Source organism: Falco cherrug, chromosome 14 (genome assembly GCF_023634085.1).
Source record: "Falco cherrug isolate bFalChe1 chromosome 14, bFalChe1.pri, whole genome shotgun sequence".
Taxonomy (NCBI): Eukaryota; Metazoa; Chordata; class Aves; order Falconiformes; family Falconidae; genus Falco; species Falco cherrug.
The window spans coordinates 12,972,415-12,992,439 of record NC_073710.1 but is presented as its reverse complement, the minus strand read 5'-3'; the positions used below and the strand labels follow the sequence as shown (position 1 = coordinate 12,992,439).

The following is a 20,025-nucleotide window of genomic DNA, read 5'->3' as shown; positions in this document are numbered from 1 at the left end:
GTGCTGGGCGTCTTTACTTATTTTAAGACCTGGTTTTACTGCCTTGCCTCTGACCAGCGAGAGAAACGGTGTTTCAAGCAACTCCATCAGGCAAGATGCAAGTGCTGGGAAGGCAGAGGACAGCACAGAGCCAGCACGGGAGACCAGTCACTCATGGTTGCACACCTTGCAAGGAGAAACTTCATCTTCAGTGTGTTAAGCATGAAAGAATTTAAGCAAGAATTATTTTTTGCATATTTAGTAGACATTGGAGATTCAGTGCTCTTACTTGGCAAGTAACAACATTGTAAACAACAATCCTCTTTTGGTTCACCCTTCACAGACACGTTACAACCTAAAACCTGCCAAGGTTTTCTAGTCATTTTTTTCATATTGGAACACTCCTAAAGTAAAACGGAAAAGGCAAACAAAATTGCTCATTAGTTGCTTCAGGACTGCTTTAGCAGGGATGCAGTGAATTGCCTGTCCACAGAATTTCGCTACTAGCATTCGAGCATTTGATTGCACTTATTTCTAAGCAGCTTGGTCCCAGGGTGAAGTGCTTGTGTGCAAGATTCCAGCCTTTATAAAAAGATCAGTTCCCACAACTGAAGCAAAATACACTTCTGTATTTTATCGATATAATTTCAGAGAAGAGAATTAAATTAAAAATAACTACTGTAAAAGCCAATTCTGATTTGGGGAGGGGCTGACTCAGTCTTTTGTTCATCTCCTACCAGCAATATTACACTAAGCTCAGAGTTTGCTTGATTTTTTGGCTTTTATGCTTGCAAGCTTATTTTTCTCCAACTGGTAAGACCAAAACAGCAGGAGCACTGGTTTCCCTGCAGTCCAGGACTCGCAACACAAGCATAACGCTACACTTGCGGCATGGATGCCTTACTGAAGTTCCTATTCAGCAGGGTCAAAATCAACCATCTCTTTTCGGTTTTTAACACATTCTTGCTCCAAACAGGAGCCGTTTCCAGACCCCACGCAGGCTAACACACGTCTTGGTTACAACCACAGCACAACTATCGCCCTTTGGAATTCCTGTGCCTGCTGAACAGCACCCAGCGGCAGGCAAACCTGGGGAAGCGATGAGTTTCCAATACCAAGTGTGTAACAGATGGATGTGTAAACACCCCAAGAAGCCTTGCCATCTGAACCCTGTGCACCAAAGCCACCGACGGGAAGGAAGAGCAATCAGCTGGCATCACAGATGAACAGCTTCATACACCTCTCACGCCGTCTGAAGGTCCCTCGCCTCCTATCGAACAGCTTTTACATGTATCTGTGGAGTATTTGTTCAGTCTTGTGCAGTAATTTTAGACAGGTGGTATTAAGGTATTAAAAAGACCTTTCCAAGCAGCCTTTTTAGAGTCTGACTGAAATAAGAGGCTCAACTGTCATTTTAACACACTGTCCATTACTCCACTTAATTCTGCTTTTCACCTGATACTGGTCAAAGTTCTCTAAGTCTTAAAAGTTCTAACTGACTAAGTAATTTCCAAGATACTAAGCAAAAAGCAGTATATCTAAGCCTATGTGGTGTTTGAGAAGAATGCTTCCCCTAGCCTGGTGTGTTGGAAAGACGATGACAATTTAATGCTCTGCATAGCAAGCAAATGTTTTTAATTCATTCCGCTTCTCGTAAGTGATCACTGTGGAAATTTCTAAGCCTGAATTTTATAGCTGCATCTTGCCCTGCTAGGAGACCAGCAGCCTGTATCGTTAAGTGAACATGTACTTGTGACCAAACACTAAGTGTATGTTTCTGACACCTACACTTCTAAAATGCATAAATAATTGAGAAAACATACATCTGCTACTAGGCTGAGCTAAACCTCATAGCAGGCAGATTGTAACCAACCTGATGAAATTTTCAGAGATGAAAAACAATTAAGTGGTTAAATGGCTTCATTCCAAAGACCAGGATACAAACTGCCCCTGAAGAGCAAATGCAAGATATGTATCACCATGCATATGTAAAAACACAAGAAGCAGCTCCACCTAGCCATCCTTTTTTAAATTTATTTTTTTTTAACATGGAGAGAGAAAGAATACATCAAGGAAGCAGAAGTTTATATAGGCACAGAAAATTTGAATCTTCTTACAAGATGCTTGAGTCACCATTTTGCATGGAGTATTGGTTTAGAAGTCAGGATGGAGACACCATCTCTTGTTTTATTTCTAAATAAACAGGCCTGCAACAAAGAATCCACAATGCAACTCAGATTTCTGCTCTGGATGTTTTGTAAAACAAAACATCTTCTAGCCCAGAAGATAAAACAACTCAGAAAATTTAAGTGTATTTAAAAAAATAACTAAATTTTTCAATCTATTCCCTTGAAAAAGGAAAAGAGCAATTCCATTGTTAAATTTTGGCCAGGTAATACTTGCGTTTGTTTCAAGTGTTTTGGATACTGTCCATCACATTTTGTTAGCCTGATCCATTAACTAAGAAATCAGTTACAGTCTTTCCCAGGAGACTAACGGAAGATTCAGTATTTAGAAGTTAGAGAGAATAAACTTTTTTAATTCTACCTCTAACAAAACTTCTCCTGACCAAGCAACACCATCTATAACAGCAGCAGCAATATGGCATTAATCCCAGCACTTCAACTCTTTGTTTTCTTAAACAGCATCTGTTACATTAAGGCCTGATCTCTAAGGCGGTCCAACTGATGCAATACCGTAATGGATGAGAATCTACCGCCGACAGCCCCACACAGGCAAACCGAGCTGGCCCACCTTGTAGCAGGTAAGTTGTACAAGCACGTGACACTCCTTAGTGAATCCTTCTGTAAAGAAGCTCAGTCATACCACCACCTCTGTCCACCTCCCCACATGCATATTATCCCTAAACAGTGTTTTAAGAGCATCACCCATATTTCCAAATCTTTCAACCACATTCATTCAACCATCCATGCATTTCCGCAGTTCTTACCCTCATTAACCAAGCGCTTTCACCTTGCACCAGAAGCATGTGGATACCAAACATCCTGACTGCATTAAGGTAGGCCTTAAAACGTACAGCCCATGACTGGCACAGCATTACCCACCCACTCTGGTATTTCAGGCCCAAAATTCCTTTTCAGACCAGAACGTGATGCTGCACACCAAAAGATACAGCGTTTCAGCCCATTACAGCACACCACATGGAGAAACTTCCACAACAGCAAGTCCACCACAACTATTTCAGCAAGAAAGCAGTTCCATGTGCTTTCTTATAACCTCTCATCAAGGACTGCTTATGCATGGGTTTTCATTAACTCCTGCATCTATGAAGTCTGTCTTGTCAGAGTCACAAGAAACATAAAAACCACTCAGACAGGGTTGGCTGGTTTGATGTTCAACCCCACGCCGTTCTCTTGCACAGAAAGTGCATTTAGCAACTGAACTTACTGAATTATCAACTTATCAACCACGACATTCAGTATACTGAGTTTATATGGTGCCTTTACAGACGAAGACAATGTTTTTGTACTTTAATATGTCCGTTTATTAAACAGGAAGTCCTTCACAAATGATTCCATACTATATTGATCAAGGTAAGTGTTAGAAAACTACCATTTTCCCTACATAAAAAAATACAGACTTTTACCACTACGAAGACATGATCAGAAGAGTACCGTGAAAATCCATAGAGCTCAAATCTTCAAATATCAGAAAGAAAAAGAGACAGAAAGCTAAGTAAATGAAAAAAAAATTACAAAAAGTATTGTGCCCATATACAGAAGACTGGAAAAGCAAAATGACATTTAAAATTGATAAATACACCATATAAATTATGCTATAACAGTATGGATTTTTAAAAACAAGACTGCTTTCCGTATTGCAAAACGTTACAATTCTTCAGCTTGTGTTTTTTGTTTAGCATAAACACCAACAGAACAGAAGCACAGTACATACTGAAAAACAGTTACTGGTGTAAGTTGTGGGTTACGTTTTCTTGTAGTTACCTTGCCTTTGAAGTTGGTCAAGCATTACCAGCACGAGTTTCTCACACAGAGCTGGAACATGCTACACTTATGCAAGTAAGTTACAGCTGTTGATACTGAGAACACAGCGATCACAGCTGGTAGGTACCACAACGGAAAGCATCTGTTTTATCAGCTGGCCTCCTATGCAGTTTGAGAACTTCAAGAACATTTACAAAAATAACGTGAAATTGCTTCAAGACTGTAAATTGTCTCTGTACGGACATTTGCTAATTAGTGATATTCTTCAAATCCTTCATCGAGATGTGGTGATGAATGGGTAGCTGATCTGCAGTCCCCTAAGTCAATGGGGAATTTTGCCTGAGTAAGGACAACAGAATCAGGTTCTGCATTTGCACAAAGAGTACACTTGTACTTTCCTTGGCAAAACATTACAATATTTCTCATATCAAAAGCAAAATACCAAGGATATTACACAGCAGACTTGTGTTCATATGATAAAAGGAAAACTGCATCCCCTTTGCTCAGCCAGAGATGGAATTCTCACCCACTGCTTCAACTAATGCTTCTGAGCTGTTCACAATTACGAATCTGTCAGTATAGGAGCTATATCCCCAAGGGATAAAGTCCTTCCGTCAGGCCTGGTTACTCCTTCCTTGGACGCTATAAATCATAAATGATGAGCTAGAATCAGAATGTTTAGCATACACCCATTATGTTTTTCTTGAGGACCCCAAATCAGCACCAAGGATACAGATATCCCACATTGAACATCTCTTTGCTCAAGTCTGAAGTAAAGAAATTTGGTGTACCTTTGGCTCACACCAGCAACGTGCTTTCTCTCCATCTTTCAGGTAGCGGCTGAAGGCAGAGCAAAAGCGACACAATCTTTTGATTCACCATGCGATCAGATCTACTGCTTAGTGCACAAAGGGGAGTCAATGACTACAGTAGCCATAAATCTGCTATTAGTGGAAACAAAGCACGATGAAGCCAGAGATGCATTAGCGACTCACGTTACAAAAATAGTGTTTACTGGTTTAATAAATTTACATCTCTATTTTTGTGACTGACAAGTGTTTATACCATACATGGAAGGCACCCTAGGTGAAGCAGTTTTTCGGTATTTGTTTACAATTCCGTGAAAAGACATACAAAGCGTCAACTTTCAAATCAAAATTGAACATTACAATGAGAAATAAATACATACTTTACTATTTTATTGTGGGTTCCTGAACCCTTACAAACTTCAACATATACAAATAGTTACAAAATGACACTAACACAGAAGAGAGTAAGCCTAGACAGATACAATGATTAGCTAAGTCATTCGTTATATTATGTCATAAATGTTGTGTCTTAAGTATAGAAATCATTTTAAAATGCACTAGATTGGCCACAATATATAAATCAAAATATCTTCTTACTCCAGAACTGTGATGTATGAGTTAAAGCTGGATAAACTGTAGTGCTAAGATACACTCTCCCTCCACAATATCCAACAAGTAGAAACGGGTAAACATTCAAGATTGAAGTATAAACAGTAGAAAAATGAAGGTAGCAATTGTTGTAATAAAAGGGTGCTAGCCAGAACTACTTTAACCTGGAGACATCAGGATAAATGAAACATTACTGAAAACATTTAGACAATAGTACTTTTGGGATTAAAAGGTTACCAAAAGTGGTAAATCAGCCTACTTAAGAGAGGGTATTTTCTTTCAAACACATGAAGGTTTTAATTAAATATGTCTATTGAGACATTTGTCCAAAGCAAAACAAATACAATACCCTGAAATTTCTCATATTCTAGACAATAGTCTGTGACAGTCAGAAGAGGCAGATGGTCTATTTCGTTCTGTTACTCACATCCAGATGTTATTAAAATAGCTGTAGGGACCAGCCCCAATCAAAAAATAAGAAAAACCCCAGATACTCTGTTAATACAATCTGGCTATTGCTTTTTAAAATGTTCCTATGTCCTCATCCTGAATTCATGGAGATACGTTTCATATCCTTCCATATATGCTAACTGGCTTCTTAAAATTTTACCCATGAAGTCCATGGTATACAGATAAAACCTTCATAGTAAACACAAAGCTCTATGTTATAAATATGTCAATCAAGGTAACTATGTATATTGTATATAAAATTAAATATCTTCTGTTTGCCAAGTATAATTTAAAAAGGAATATCTGCGGCTAGTTATAAAAAAATATTTATTAACCCATAGAGATTAAAAGGCAATTTCACTAACTCATCCATCCAGCGCATCTGGAAGTTGCACTGGGATTCTGGATAGGTAACTTTAATCACATTCTCATGATAAATAGACAACTTACATTTCTGGGCATATAAGACACTTTTGAAAGCTGCATATCCCAAAAGAAAATTAGATTGTGTTGTATACACTAAATTAAAGGTTATCATAAATCACAGTGTAAGCAGATTTTTTAAAGATTATTTTTAGAATACAAATGGTTAAATTATAGACAGATTTTAAAAAGACAATGCAAAAATAAGACCAAAACAACAAAGGAACCCTTTCAGGTTGGACAGCACCACTCTGACTCTGTCAAACAGATCTATCCAGGTGGCCAAGTGGCTAACAAGGAAAACAATATACCAGGAAAAACTCTTCAGGGGCATTCAGAGTTTTCCTGAATATCTGTAGAAATTCATTTTTCACCTACTCCCTCTGTTAAAATAAAGAGAGGAATATGGCATAATATTTCTACAACCTATTTTTAAACATTCTGCTGGGGTTTGTACCCATTTCAGCATCATTTTTAAATTCTTACTTTTGTTGCCATGAAAATTCATACACGCGACATACCTATCTGCACAGTCTTTTTGAGCTTTGTTGGCCCTCCAAACAATCCATTATTTTATGCTATAAACAAGACCCAAGTACCCAATTTTCAGAAATGCCACATGACAGCTCATTTCAGAGAGGCTGAGCAAAAATTGGTCTGAAACTATCCTTTTTTCTAGATGCAGAGCCCCTTGTGACGCAAGGACCTACGTCCCGCAGGTCTCTGCGCCAACTACCACACCTCAGCTTTTAAGATACATCATTAACAACATCAGCACAGAAGCTCTCCAGCTGTACTACAGAGCTAGCACAGCCCCCGAGTTTGGAACAGAGAAATTAGTTCCGATTCCAGGTGTCTCTCTTCCCTTCTCTATAAAGTCCAGAAGCCATCTTTCCTTCTGTGGTTGGGCATTATTAACGTTCACGTATTTTGAAAGCACTGGATTGTTAAGCATAAAGTGTGGGTTTCTCTCTCCTTCTCACCCTTTATCACATCTCAAATTCATGATAGGATTGTGCCTTTTTATTTATCCTAAATAATGCTGAAGATATTTGGCTCCAGAACTTTCAGTGCAAGACCTGTTCTTTATGCTCCAATTTTCACGTACAAAGCTATTGAGTATCTTATCTGAGGAGGAGAGAGGATATTATTTGCTACACTATTTGAATGGCTGTTAAGTTGGGGAGGGGTTGTTTGTTCGGTTTTTTTAATTATGCCCTGAAAACTTATTTCTAATTTTGAGTTCGGGGGGGGGGGTGGGGTGGGGGGGGTGTTCCTTATGAAAGAGAACAAGTAGGAATGTTGACAAAGTTGTCATGGGACAAGAAAGTAACAGACAGAGAACAAGAATTAAGGAGGGGGGGGGTGGGAGGGAGCCGCATTAATAAAACACGTATTAACACAAGCATTTGCTGTGCCCACAACATCCCCAAAACAGCACAAAGGTGCCAAATACCGGATTTGTTTAGGGACCTTAAAATTCATGGAAAACTAGTGGTCAATTCAGTCTTAACAGTTCACATGCATCTTGTAGCACATCAATTCTGCTGCTGTGTTTCACAGCATTTTTAGAACCGTGCAGCCTGCCGCATCAGGAAGGGGCAACCATCATACTGTGCACAGGAATTCACGAGGGGGGTGGGGAGTAAAGTAAGATTATCTTAGGGAAGACTGGAAACTTTCCCCAGTTCTCCCCTCGTCTTTCTAGAATCAACAATGAAATAGAAACAGATAAAACCATTGGAGATGGTATCAGGAGATGCACAGTGAAACGTATATCACAAAACCTACGAAGAAGCATCCCACATTCCTGATATTATTGAATTGACATGTAAGAGACATCTTTAAGCAAAAAATAAGAAGCTGCTTGCAAGGCAAAGCTCGCTGCTGATGCAATGCTTCTGAATACAAAGCTCATCATGAGTAACACAGACTGGAATATAGGCATCAAATATCTGTAGAGTCAGTACCTTGTCTCAGAAAAGGCAGAGGCAGATGGATTTCTAACCCTCTCAACCTCTGCGCATGCGGCTCCTACTGGAAAGCTTACACAGACACACATGCTGTATACCAGCCAGTTTCCAAAGTCCGAGCAGAAAGAATAACGTTTCCCCTGGCACATCTAGCCCAAACATCAAAAGCTATCAACAAAGGGAAGAGCAAAGGGAAGAGTATCATAGTTAAGCAAAGGGCCGTATTCTTACCTTCCTTACACTGGAGCAGAAACTATAGAGATCAATAAAGAAGGCTTAAAAAAATCAAATATTAAAACGTAAGATAGATGAGGCATGAATATACAAAATGAAAGGATCAAGTGGAGAGTAAGAAGCAATCAACGTGTCAAATCAGTTCTTAATTATGGTTTTAGAAACTCCTATTTGTAGGCAGTTTGCACACCATTACAGGAATGTATGACAAACTTGAACTAAGGCTGACAATGCTGAACATACATAGCATTAAGAGGAGAATCTTCATATAACACTACACAACAATATTATGCTGTTGCTCCAATCATATCTTACATTTAATCTTCTGATGTCTGTGCATAAGTTGCAAAATTTACCATCGTTTCTACATGCAGAAACACACAGACACTGCGCATCCCAGGGCTTAGTTTGACAAAAGAGGACTAATCGGAACCATTACAGATTCAAGCACCTCATTCCTCCAAGGTTCTAATTTAATTTAATCTAAATCAGTGTTTAGATTTGATTTAGTTTTAGTTATAGTGGGGTTTGAGTCCCTTTATAGAGCTAGACAGCACTCAAGGACTAAGAGAAGTTATCACTATATGCTTAGCAATTACAAGCAAGATTAACTGGCCGGGAGAAGCAATTAATGTCACTTTTCTAAGCATGTTTGAAAAAGAATTTAAACTTTCTACTCTATCTTCTTCCTTCGGAGTTTGTTGTTTGTTTGTTTTATAATGACTGTAGTCTGGATAACTGTCTTAAAATATTACCACCTCTTTAATATAACCATGTAAAATTAAGTCTGAGGGGGTGGGGGAATCAACCCTGTATGTCATGCAATCTTAATGTTTCAAATTTAGTTGTCTCACAGCTACTTTATTTTCCTTCTTTATAATCCAAATAGTAAATAACGTCTGTTATGTGCACAGTAATAAATGCTTAACTTAGACTTTTAGAAAGTATATACTGTACAATACTAAAATAATCTTTGGTCCCCAAAATAAGGAAATTACAAATTTACATGGTTTTGTTTTACAAAGTGTATCACATAGTATTTAAATTAATATTCTCTCTGAATTACACCCTGAAAGTTGTGCTAAGCTTATGTCATGATGTAAGTAATAAATAACGGCATACTGTTCTCAGCTCAAGAAAACTCACTTCACATGTAAAACTGCACAAGGTCATTCAGGTTTGCTAAGCAACACGATGAAGTATTACACTGTACTGGAAGTATAACTGCATCGCTCTACATGTGCCATTCCAGCTAAAAGGTGACAGAAGCTTTTCATGATCTCCAGAAAACGCTCAGTGAAGTTATCTTTTTTTTTTTTTTTTTTTTTAGGTGAGGGAAGGTATAAGGATTTGAAAGATACCAAATTCATAAACTTACAGATGCATGAGACCTCCCACAGCTCTGAACAGAATCAGCACAGGGAGCACAGGCGAGGAATGGTGCATCCTCTTACATAGGTACACACCACCGCAGCCCTTGTCGTTAACCAGCACACAGGATACACTCCTAATGAAAAGAAAGCTTTGCTATGCATCGCCTAACTTCTGTTTCTTGATTTCAGAGGATTCCACTCCAAAAGCATGGCTCTTCTGGAGGACAATATTCTATATTTGGGGGTGGGGGTTGGTGGGGGTTGGTTTTGGGGGGTTTCTTTTTTGTGTTTTGATTTTGAGGTTTTTTGTTGTTTGGTTTTGATGGTTTAAGGTTTTTACAATCTTTATACAAACTGCTTTAATGACAGTTTAGGTATGCTTGGCTACTTTTTAAAAGGTTCTTTTAATAATTGACAATATCTACAAACTCTCCTTGCAAACTATGCCAATACTAGGCACTGCTGAAAAACAGCAGGGCTGTAATAACTGCACTGTCAATAACAAACTTAATTATTTCATACCACACTGAGCATGGAACTGTCCTTTACTTTTCATGAAACACAGAGTAATCTTGGTGAGACACCACTTCAGTAAAATGTTCTAAACCCAACACTAGAGGCTGGCTTACATGGTTTGATCTTTTTGGGTTTTTTAACAGGTGTTCCCTTGGCATTAACATTCAAAGAAGCACAATGAAATGTCACTGTAGTAACTGGTAAACCATTACTCATTAAGAAAATGCAAGTTTTCTTTAACCTCATTACTAACTCCTTCCGAATTTTAATCTCCACCTTAGCCACTAAGATGAAATGCACTGCAGATATTAGTAAACTGAAAATTAAAAAAGACATCCATTTTGTCACTTCTTTTTTTCCACACATCAAAATAATTCTCTGTTGCTTGATTAGAACATTGCAGCATTAGGCTCACAGCTGTCACTATCCCAGTTTCTCCTGGTATTAAAAAAGCCCAGGCACTTCTATTGATCTTCTGTGTGGTATAACCACTTTTTCATGTTTAAAAATGACCCATCTCCAACATATTGCTGTTTGTTCTTAAGACTCCACTTAACTGCACTCATCCACTTCGGAGTACAGCTACACAAGAACACCATGCAAAAAGTGTTCAAGTCAAATGTGAGAAATTCAGGCATACATGACATACAGGTCCACTGATTTCAAAGATTCTATCGACTTACACCAGAAAGGAATTCAGCTCAAGAGACCTCCCACACACATTTTCATGTAACACACAGACATGCATATGCCAAATAATGGATTACATAAAAATACTAATAAGACGACCAGAAAAATATCAAGAGAAATCTTCCTAATAATATTATGATATTGTCTACGTGATTACTACAGAATTTGAGTTTTGAGTGGAGAAAATAGCCTTCTCACCACTAGATTCAATGAAGTAAGAAAATCTGAGTTAGGTAAAACTATTTCTAAACAAATCAATACACCTATATTATCCTCCAATTATCTAAACTCATTTTTCCAAGAAATATTAGGGGAAAAAATTGCAGAAACACCCAGTTAAAAGAATTTTAAAACGAACAAAAACCCCAACCAGTTTTAGCTACTAACAACAGTTTTAGTTTTAGAAAAAACAACCAGTCATCTAAAAAAGGAAAGTATTTATCTTGCATTAATCTAGAAACACTTTACAAAGTGTATCATAATTTTTTGCTAGTTCTTGCTTACCCTATGCTTCTCAGAAAGGCTGAACCTGGAAAAAAATGAAAGCCATGACTTGAATGCAAGTATACTGGATGACAACCCCTTCTTTCTCTATTGTGCCACTCAGCCCCCTTTTCTCCACCCTGCCTCCCATGTGTATTTATTTCCCATTTTGAAATGAAAAAAATAGAACGTATCCCAACATTAGCAGAAAACCTCATACTCGCACTTGATGCACTATGGCCACCATTCTGCACAGGTTCAGATCTCGCCAACTTCCAAGTAACCCATAGAGTAACCAACCCACCAAACAAAAAATGTGAAATGGTTGTCCATTTCATTTATGTAAGTGCACCAACAGTGAAACTGCAGGAGATCTTGCAGATGAGAACTGAGCGGCACTGCCAAGGCTGCATGTAGATCACAGGATCACGGCACGGTGGGGGTTAGAAGGGACCCCTGGCGATCACCTAGCCCCACACCCTGCTAAAGAAGGTTCACCTAGAGCAGGTTGGATACAGAGTTCGTTGGATGTAATACATGGCTAAAGTTATTGCTATTTGTGTCTCACTTCCTTCTCACACGTATTCTATTTACTTTGGGTGGATTTCTTTCCTGTATTAACCAATTAATGTAGTGCTGGGTCTTAGTGTTTACAACAGACGAAGAAACAGTGGCAGGAACACACATATGGATGGAGAGGGATGGAAAGTACCGTGCAGTTAATCCAAAACAGTAACATACTTCAAAAACATATATATATATTATATAACCTATATAATATATGTATATATATATGCAAGCATCTTAAACTGATCTTGCTTTTGAATGACCAACATTTACTGCCTTCATGACAACAGCTTCTGACTCAATGTATCTCTGCACATATGCAGGGCTGGGCATTCTTTGCCACCATCTGATCTCTTCTTCCTTAAATAATGAAAAAACCCTTTATTCCATGAGGGAGTCAAGCACTACTTCTTTTCCCTTTGCAGTCCCATTGGAATGTCGCTTTCATGCATCCAGACGCTGAATCTCAGGGCGATGATCTACTTCTCTGGATTCTGTCCGAGCACGTATGTAATCACTGGTCTGCCGACTATTTTGCTGTCTGCTGTTCATTCGCCACTTTTTAATAGCTAAATACGTGTTCACAGCATACACTGCCATTGCCAAGAAACCAAATATCTACGAAAAGTAGAAAGAATTGTCAAAGACAATTTTTGAAAACAAGAACAATAGTAGTTTCACAACAAATTCCTCAGAAGCTTAGTTTTCTACTTTATTTGCACTGACAAGTCATTCTGGCCTGTAAAATTGATGTTTTTCTTCTTCAATGAACTAGAGAATCTGCAAAAGCAAGTAAGAGCAACAATCCCAGAAAACAAAGTTCCCTGTCTACAAACATGACAACTAAATCCTGCAATGCAACTTCAATGGAAGAACCTCTTGTAAAGAAGAATACAGCTCTTCATCCAACAGTTCATTCCTCAGGGCGCACATAACAGTGAACACATGACAAGAGAACAGACGACCAGTCCAGACCATCAGCCTGGAGAAGGAGCTGATCTGCAGTTCTTCCTATATACTTCTGCAGAACTGTTGTGTGCTTTTCAATACCCAGGTTTGAAAGAGAAAAAGAAAAAAAGTTTGCCAACTCAAGCACAAAATTTATTTGCTTGAACTTACTGTTCTAGATTTTAAATCTTGAAGTACTACTATACTCCACAGAACAAAATTGATCTATAGTGAGCAAGAAGAATTCAGCAAATTATGTGTAAGCAGTTCCAATTTCTTGTGAATTTTTGGCTCTATCTTTTCCGTAGGCTTGCAATATAGAGCAGTACCGTCTGAGCTAGCTATAAAGAGGCAAGGCACGTTCAACTGTTAAAAGGGTTCTCTGCAAGTCGTTTTTCTGTTTGTTCTTGCCTCAAGCCTTAAGACAAACAACTCAGAGGACATCAATACTTTTAAAATCAGAATTAGCTTACAGCCAGCTGTAAAATTAGAAGTAAATTGCAATGGCAAAAGCAACAGGAGTATTCAATGAACACAAGGGAAAAGTTATTTTTAGTTTCAACAGAAGAACCATATATAAAAGAAGTTCAAATTCTTACCACAGCAGCAATTTCTGCTCCAGTTTTATGGTTTAAAGCAGCAAGTACTACAGAGGCAATGAAAAAGAAGAAAGTGCTGAGTCCAGTGTTGACCAGATCCTAAAAAATAAATTCATTAGCATTACTAAACAATGATTCTTTGCTTGCTTGTATTATAAGCAATAACAGAAGAGGGTTAAAACAAGAACTACAGCACTCTTTCCCCACTTTCTATGCAGTTTGTCACTGATACAAAAGAAGGCAAGGATTATTACACAGGAAACACAGCCATGTGTGCACATTAGTCTGTGAACTGAAGTCAAATAGCACATACATAGAAAGCACCAGTGCAGATTCTGGATGCACTACCTCAATTTCTGCTAGGGTTATTAGAAAAGTACTATCAGCATGAACAATGAGTAAAGCTGTTCTGCTTCAGCTGAAGTAACCTGAATATCCAACTTCAGCACACCAGGAACCCCTCAGTATCTTTCACATCGCGACAGTGGTCCATGCACTGCCCAGATAAAGAACTTGTCAAAAAAAAAAAAAACAAACCATCATGAATGTTTAGGCCTTCATTATAGAAAACTGCATATTATATGCTATTTCTACAAACAACAGCTGCTCATACTGTGAGAATACACAGGTATTTACATATTTATTGCATAAAATTGACGTTTCAAGCAGACATTTTAGAACATATGCACAGCAATACCCCAAGGGCACCTACGTTCAGGGGAAACTCTTGCTTTGCTCCAAGCACAGAAAAATGACAGGCAACATGCAATTTAGTTACATATATACACTGTATACGTCACAGTGTTCACAAGATTATGCTGCAATGCCTTACATAAAAGCAGGGTCATTAACGTATCAATGGAACATAAAGAAGAATTCTGAACAGCAGTTAATAGCGCAAGAATAACTATGTCAATACAAGACTATCTGATCTGACTCGAGAAAAAAATTTAGGAATTGGAACATGAAAATAACGAAAGAAACAAAATGCTAGATTCATTAGGGACTAGCTGTTCACCATGTCACTCATAGCATCTTTTACCATTTTTCTTTACATGTGATACATCTCTGTAGTGTATGTACAGTGCAATATACATATGTAGGAAATAACAGACTGTCATGATAACTAAATGAATAGGTGAAGTCAGGGAGCAAGAAAGGGTGTGGAAGAATCAGGGAATGGCAGTTCAGAACAAATATCCTAAAGGAACATGAAAACAGTGAGGTGAATTACCATCACAGACAAAAGGGATGGAAAGAAAACCCATATACAAGTTTGTTGTGCAACTTACAGTTTTGAGTTAAAGAAAAAAAGAAATACAACAAAACTACACTGAACATGCCAACTTTCACCATTAAAAAATATCCCATCACCACTCTTAAATTAGAATTCAAGGACAAATTCGTTCTACTTGACTCTGTTCTTTCACATGCGAGCCAGGCTCGCTTCCTGTTCCTACTCCTCCACTTACTACAAATAGACTTTTTTAATTTATTTTATTTTTCCCCAAAGTGCATCTTTTGAAGTGCTGTAAGAAGTTATGCTTAAAAAAATGAAGATACAAATCTAAACTTATTCCCTGGGTAAGAAAACTGAAGATACAAATCTGAACTTATTCCCTGGGTATGAAACCCATGACAATGTTCCAGCCACACAGCACAAAGACTTTGAAAAGACCATTGTCATCCAGCCACCCCCAAAACATCTGTTTTTCTAGCCATGACTGGAGAATGCTTTAGAAAGTAACTGTAAAAACCGACGGTTTCTGGCACTGTGTTATTCAAGGGAAAACTATCTATTTTGAGGGTACTGACTCAGCAACAGCTGGTTATCAAAATTAAACGTACCCGGGGATAAACTGTATGATGTACCACTGTGGCCTGGTCCTCCTCTAAAAGGGGGACTTTCCCAAGGAATGAGAGGCTTCCATTGTTCATTGCCATTTCCACCCACATGTTGATTTCACCAGCCCAGTAAGACCCAAATTGTCTTACCAAATAATAAGGAAACAAAAGCAAACCATGGGTCTCAAACTCCTACCATCTTTTCACCTGCCAGTATGTAATTATAGAGATACTTTTCATCTCTGTTCAAGCTTACCGAGACAGATGTTATCTGGTACTTACAGCATTAAACAAAATTGCAATGTTATTAAATAGTTATTCCAGTTTTTATTATATAACTTCTTGCTTTGCAGAGATAAAGACAAAAATGAAGATACTAGAAAAAAAATGGCATTTCCTAATTTCTCCAGGTATCCTCTCCAACTCTACATTTAACAGCTCTAACTGTCTTCTGCGACTGCAAACAAGAGCTGCAGTTCTCATGGGCACAAACCTTTTCTCACTAGAGGGGAAGTGTCTCTAAATACAAGACAACAGATACCAGACAACAGTATTCGACACATTCATCAGGCCTCTATAGTAAACGTACGTATGTCACCAAGAATGCTGGAACTAAATACAGAGGAGAGAGCAGCTATGCTCCTGAATAACTTTTTAAAAAATTAGTTCAACCCAAGGTCAAGTTGTGTATTTTACGACCAGAGTACATTTGTCAGCTGCAGGAAGGCCTTGCAGAATGGAGACAAAATTCTAGAAGAAATAACCCAGAAGAACTTGGCAATTACAGGGGGTAAGCATCTCAAGATGTGATGCCATGGCAAAAAAAGGGAGCAAACCCACTTATACATTCCTCTGGACATATGCACACGATAGGTGTAAGGTGGTAATCTTACCTTCGCAGGGGACACTGGAATGCCGCATCCTGTTCCGGTATCCACATTTTTAAAAGTATGTTGAAAAATTGGACAGGGTACAGAGAAGAGCCACAAAAGTTATTTGAAAGGAGGAGAAAATTTCTCACAGTATGAAGCAAAGAACCTAAACTGCTTTGAATATTAAAGACATTGAGCTGTGTACATGAAGACTCCAGTGTTCAAGTAATCAAAAAATACTAGTTGTTTTAAAAGTTTAACATAGAAAAGCACAACAAAATTAATAGCTTAACAAAATCAATAGATGCAAAGTTCAGACAAAAGTCATATTCAAAATGAAGTAAGTTTTAATTGTAAGGGAACCAACCATCAGAACAGCCAACCAAAGATGTGCTTAATACTCCACCTTTTCACTTCTTATAATCCAGGTCATATTTTTTCAGACACCCATTTTGTACTTCCTTAGTACCATACTTAAAGACTAAGTGGACGACACATAATGCTCTATGATTTATGGGGTCAGATGTGCTTATTAATTAATCCTACTGACCTGCTGACTTTTTGAATCTGTCAGTTTTATCATCTTGCCAAAGGAGAACAGTATAAGCAAGACCGCTAGACCTATCCACAGCATGACACACATTATCATCTGTCCCCACACTACAAATTGACTTGAAGGCTGCTTGAAAGAAATTTGAGATACTGCAAAACATATATATATACACTGAAATTAGACTGCTGGTGCCTCTGTCATGATTATTCCAGGAAACCATAGATGTGAGTACATTAGAAACTTAGTCATCATCAATGGCATTTTATTTCATTGTACTCTTTACAAAGAAAATCAAGTTTGTCCCTGCAAAGAATCCACCAATTCAAATCTTTAATTCAACCTTGAGGCTCCCACTTACTCATTTCCACAATTCCATTTTCCCTGGTTAAGTCAAAACTTTTAAATGCAACTAATAATTGATTCACATTCATACAGTAAGGCTGGTTTCTTAAAAAGCTACCACTAACACAATCTTTCATATCCATGGATCAGACTGTTTGGAGCTTAAGGAGCAATGACACAACAACAACATTCATACACATATAATGGTAACATCACAGATGCAAATATCGGTGGACGGTTTTAATCCAAAAATTGGTACTTACTACTTAGAGCAGAAAGATAAGAAAAGAAAAAATACAGTGGTTTTGGACAAAGTCAGAGCAGAAACAAAAGAAAATGAACTACAGCAAGAACTCAAGAAGGACACTCCCTAAAATAATGTAGCTTTCTTCCACGTAAGAGAAATGAATAATCGTGACAATAAAAAATAAACTAATTGAAAAAAGATGAGCCATTTCAAATCTGGCCATGATATAGCTGAAGTTCTTGCTATTATATTTATAGACAAAGTAAAAACCACATCACACAGATAGAAGAATTTCTGCTGAAATTACAGCAACCTCATGAGACAGTATGCTGTGCCATAAAATACTGTACAAAGCTGCCATCCATAACAGAACAAAATCCATGAGCTGAATCAAATCCACTCTAGACTGCTGCTGCTCCCTTTCTCTTTCCAAAATTATTTAAAATGAAAGACTGACTTCCAGTCACTTGCTGGTTACTGTTAGCAAAAAAATACTATTAGTCCAAAGGAGAGTATCCAGGGACATATATTTGCTCCTGCCATCACCACCCATCTGTCCGAAGGGGCGTAAGGCAGGACGCATCTTACCTTGTGGATGAAGATGGGTTTATGCCAATACCACATATTATACTAAAAGAGGATGAGGCTTTTGTTCTGCTGATTCTGCTGTAAAGGTGGGAAACTCTAGAAAATAAAGGACAGCATCCTAGGGTCTTTCGTTTTTAATGGTATGGGTAGGTACAGTTCCTGGATTAATGAGGATGGAAAAGCTGAATAGGTGCTATGAATGAGAGGTCTGTTAAGAGACCTGAAAACTCCCACTAAGAAACTCCTGAAAGCTGCAAGGCACATCAGCTTTGAAAGCTTCTGTTCAGTCTTCCAGTTTGGTACGTTACCAGGAGCTGGCTCTGATGCTCAGACGCATCAGTAATATCCACTGCTCTCCATGACTTCACGCATGCAAACTTTTTAAGACATTCAATCAAAACACATGATCTGCCTTTTTACCCTGTGTTTTGCGGCAAAGTAAGAGACTGCACAAGTGACCAGGTACGATTTACAAGGGAGACAAGGCCATACTGCAATTGTAATTTGTATAAACAAAAATATGGTACTTAAACTGGTGGTTGCTTTTGCCATTTGCTTTCTGAAATCCAAAAGCTTACATTTACATGGACTTTAAAGCAGCTAAATGAATGTAATATGGAAAAGACGCCTGCACATTCCAAAAGCTTGACTTTGTCACAACAGGTGACAGAAGTTAGTGGCCTGCTGCTCTCCAGGTTATTTTCCACAAAAGAGAGAGTCGAAAGTAAAATTTCATTTTAGCTCTGTTTGGGTTTTGGTGTTCGTTTTTCAGTTGGCAGGAGAAGAGAGGAGGAGTGTGGTGGTTGTTTGGGTTTTTTTGTGGGTTTTTTTTGTTGTTGTTGGTGTTGGTGTTTTGGTGTCTTTTTTTTAAAATAGCCCTAATTTCTCCACCAACTACTACCTCTTTACTTGAAAGGTTTAGGAACTTTTTCTTGTTTCCATATGAAACTATCGATTTGAATTTCACAGACATACCAGTCAGTCCTCTAAACCAAGTACCTCTAGTTAAACTCCCATAATTTTACTCCATAATCGCATTATTAAACATTGCATGAGTATTTTGCACCACAATTAAAAATGGAAACACGGTTTCTCAAGCAAAAATAAGCCCTAGGTAGAATGAACCAAATTTAGCTGCATGGGCACTAATCCCCATCTCGTTTTTTCTCATTTGCTTAGGCTTTCATAGGTACAGAAACCTTTATTCAAACACTAGATTCACCTAAGCATCACCTCCCCCTGGCAAAATAGTCAGTGACCACCGGTTTCAGAAACACGCTAGTGACCCAGAGGGCTGGATTCACACTGTGCAGAGATACCTTAGTGCCCATCTCACAGCGTGGGGCTATGCTGCCTGGCCCCTGCGCAAGGCTGAAGGTCCCCATGGGTACACTCAGCAGCCTCCAAAGGTCTCCAGCATTCATTTGCAGGTGCTCCATTTCAGCACTACCATTTGGTCCCAGGTGTCTGGCACCTGCTAGAAATCATTTCTATTTCCAGCATCTCAAGCAAAGTATGTAAAAAAAATCTGAATTAACAGAAGCAACTTTCAAAAACCTTGGTCAGCTCTCTGAAAGGTCAGGGACAAGCTATGACTTTAAAGAAATGAAGTGGCCTTAAAATGAAGATTCATATGATTTTATTTACTTCTAACTATTTTTGAGTTGGAATGCAAGCCCTGTTAGATGTAGGAACTCCACTGTAAATGACAAAACACATTCCTGAACAAATGCTTCTACAATCCCAGTTTCATTTTGCTTTCTTGAAGATCACCTGCCCCATTTACCTCTCAGTTCTTTCTTAGCTACTCCTCACTGCTTTCCCTGCATGTTTTTCCAATAAGCAGCCCTGCACACAGACAGGCCCAGCTCTTACTGTCACAGAGCAGCAGACCTTACTAGTGATAACTACCAAACCATGGAGTATTTCTGGTATTTAAAACGTGTGTTTGCATTTCTTA

The 20,025-nt window shown here is 38.3% G+C and overlaps 1 protein-coding gene across 2 annotated transcripts in view; it reads right to left on the bottom strand.

Annotated features, from left to right (window-relative positions):
• Positions 1-4,935: 4,935 nt before the first annotated feature.
• Positions 4,936-20,025, bottom strand: part of CMTM4 (CKLF like MARVEL transmembrane domain containing 4) — a 39,966-nt gene continuing 24,876 nt past the window's right edge. Inside the window, exons 3-4 of one of the 2 annotated variants that reach the window (XM_055726428.1) lie at positions 13,619-13,717; positions 4,936-12,689 (exon numbers count right to left, since the gene is read on the bottom strand). In XM_055726428.1, coding sequence (XP_055582403.1) covers positions 12,516-12,689; positions 13,619-13,717 — 273 coding nt within the window. In that variant the 3' untranslated portion in view covers positions 4,936-12,515. The other variant, XM_055726430.1, reaches the window with a different exon arrangement.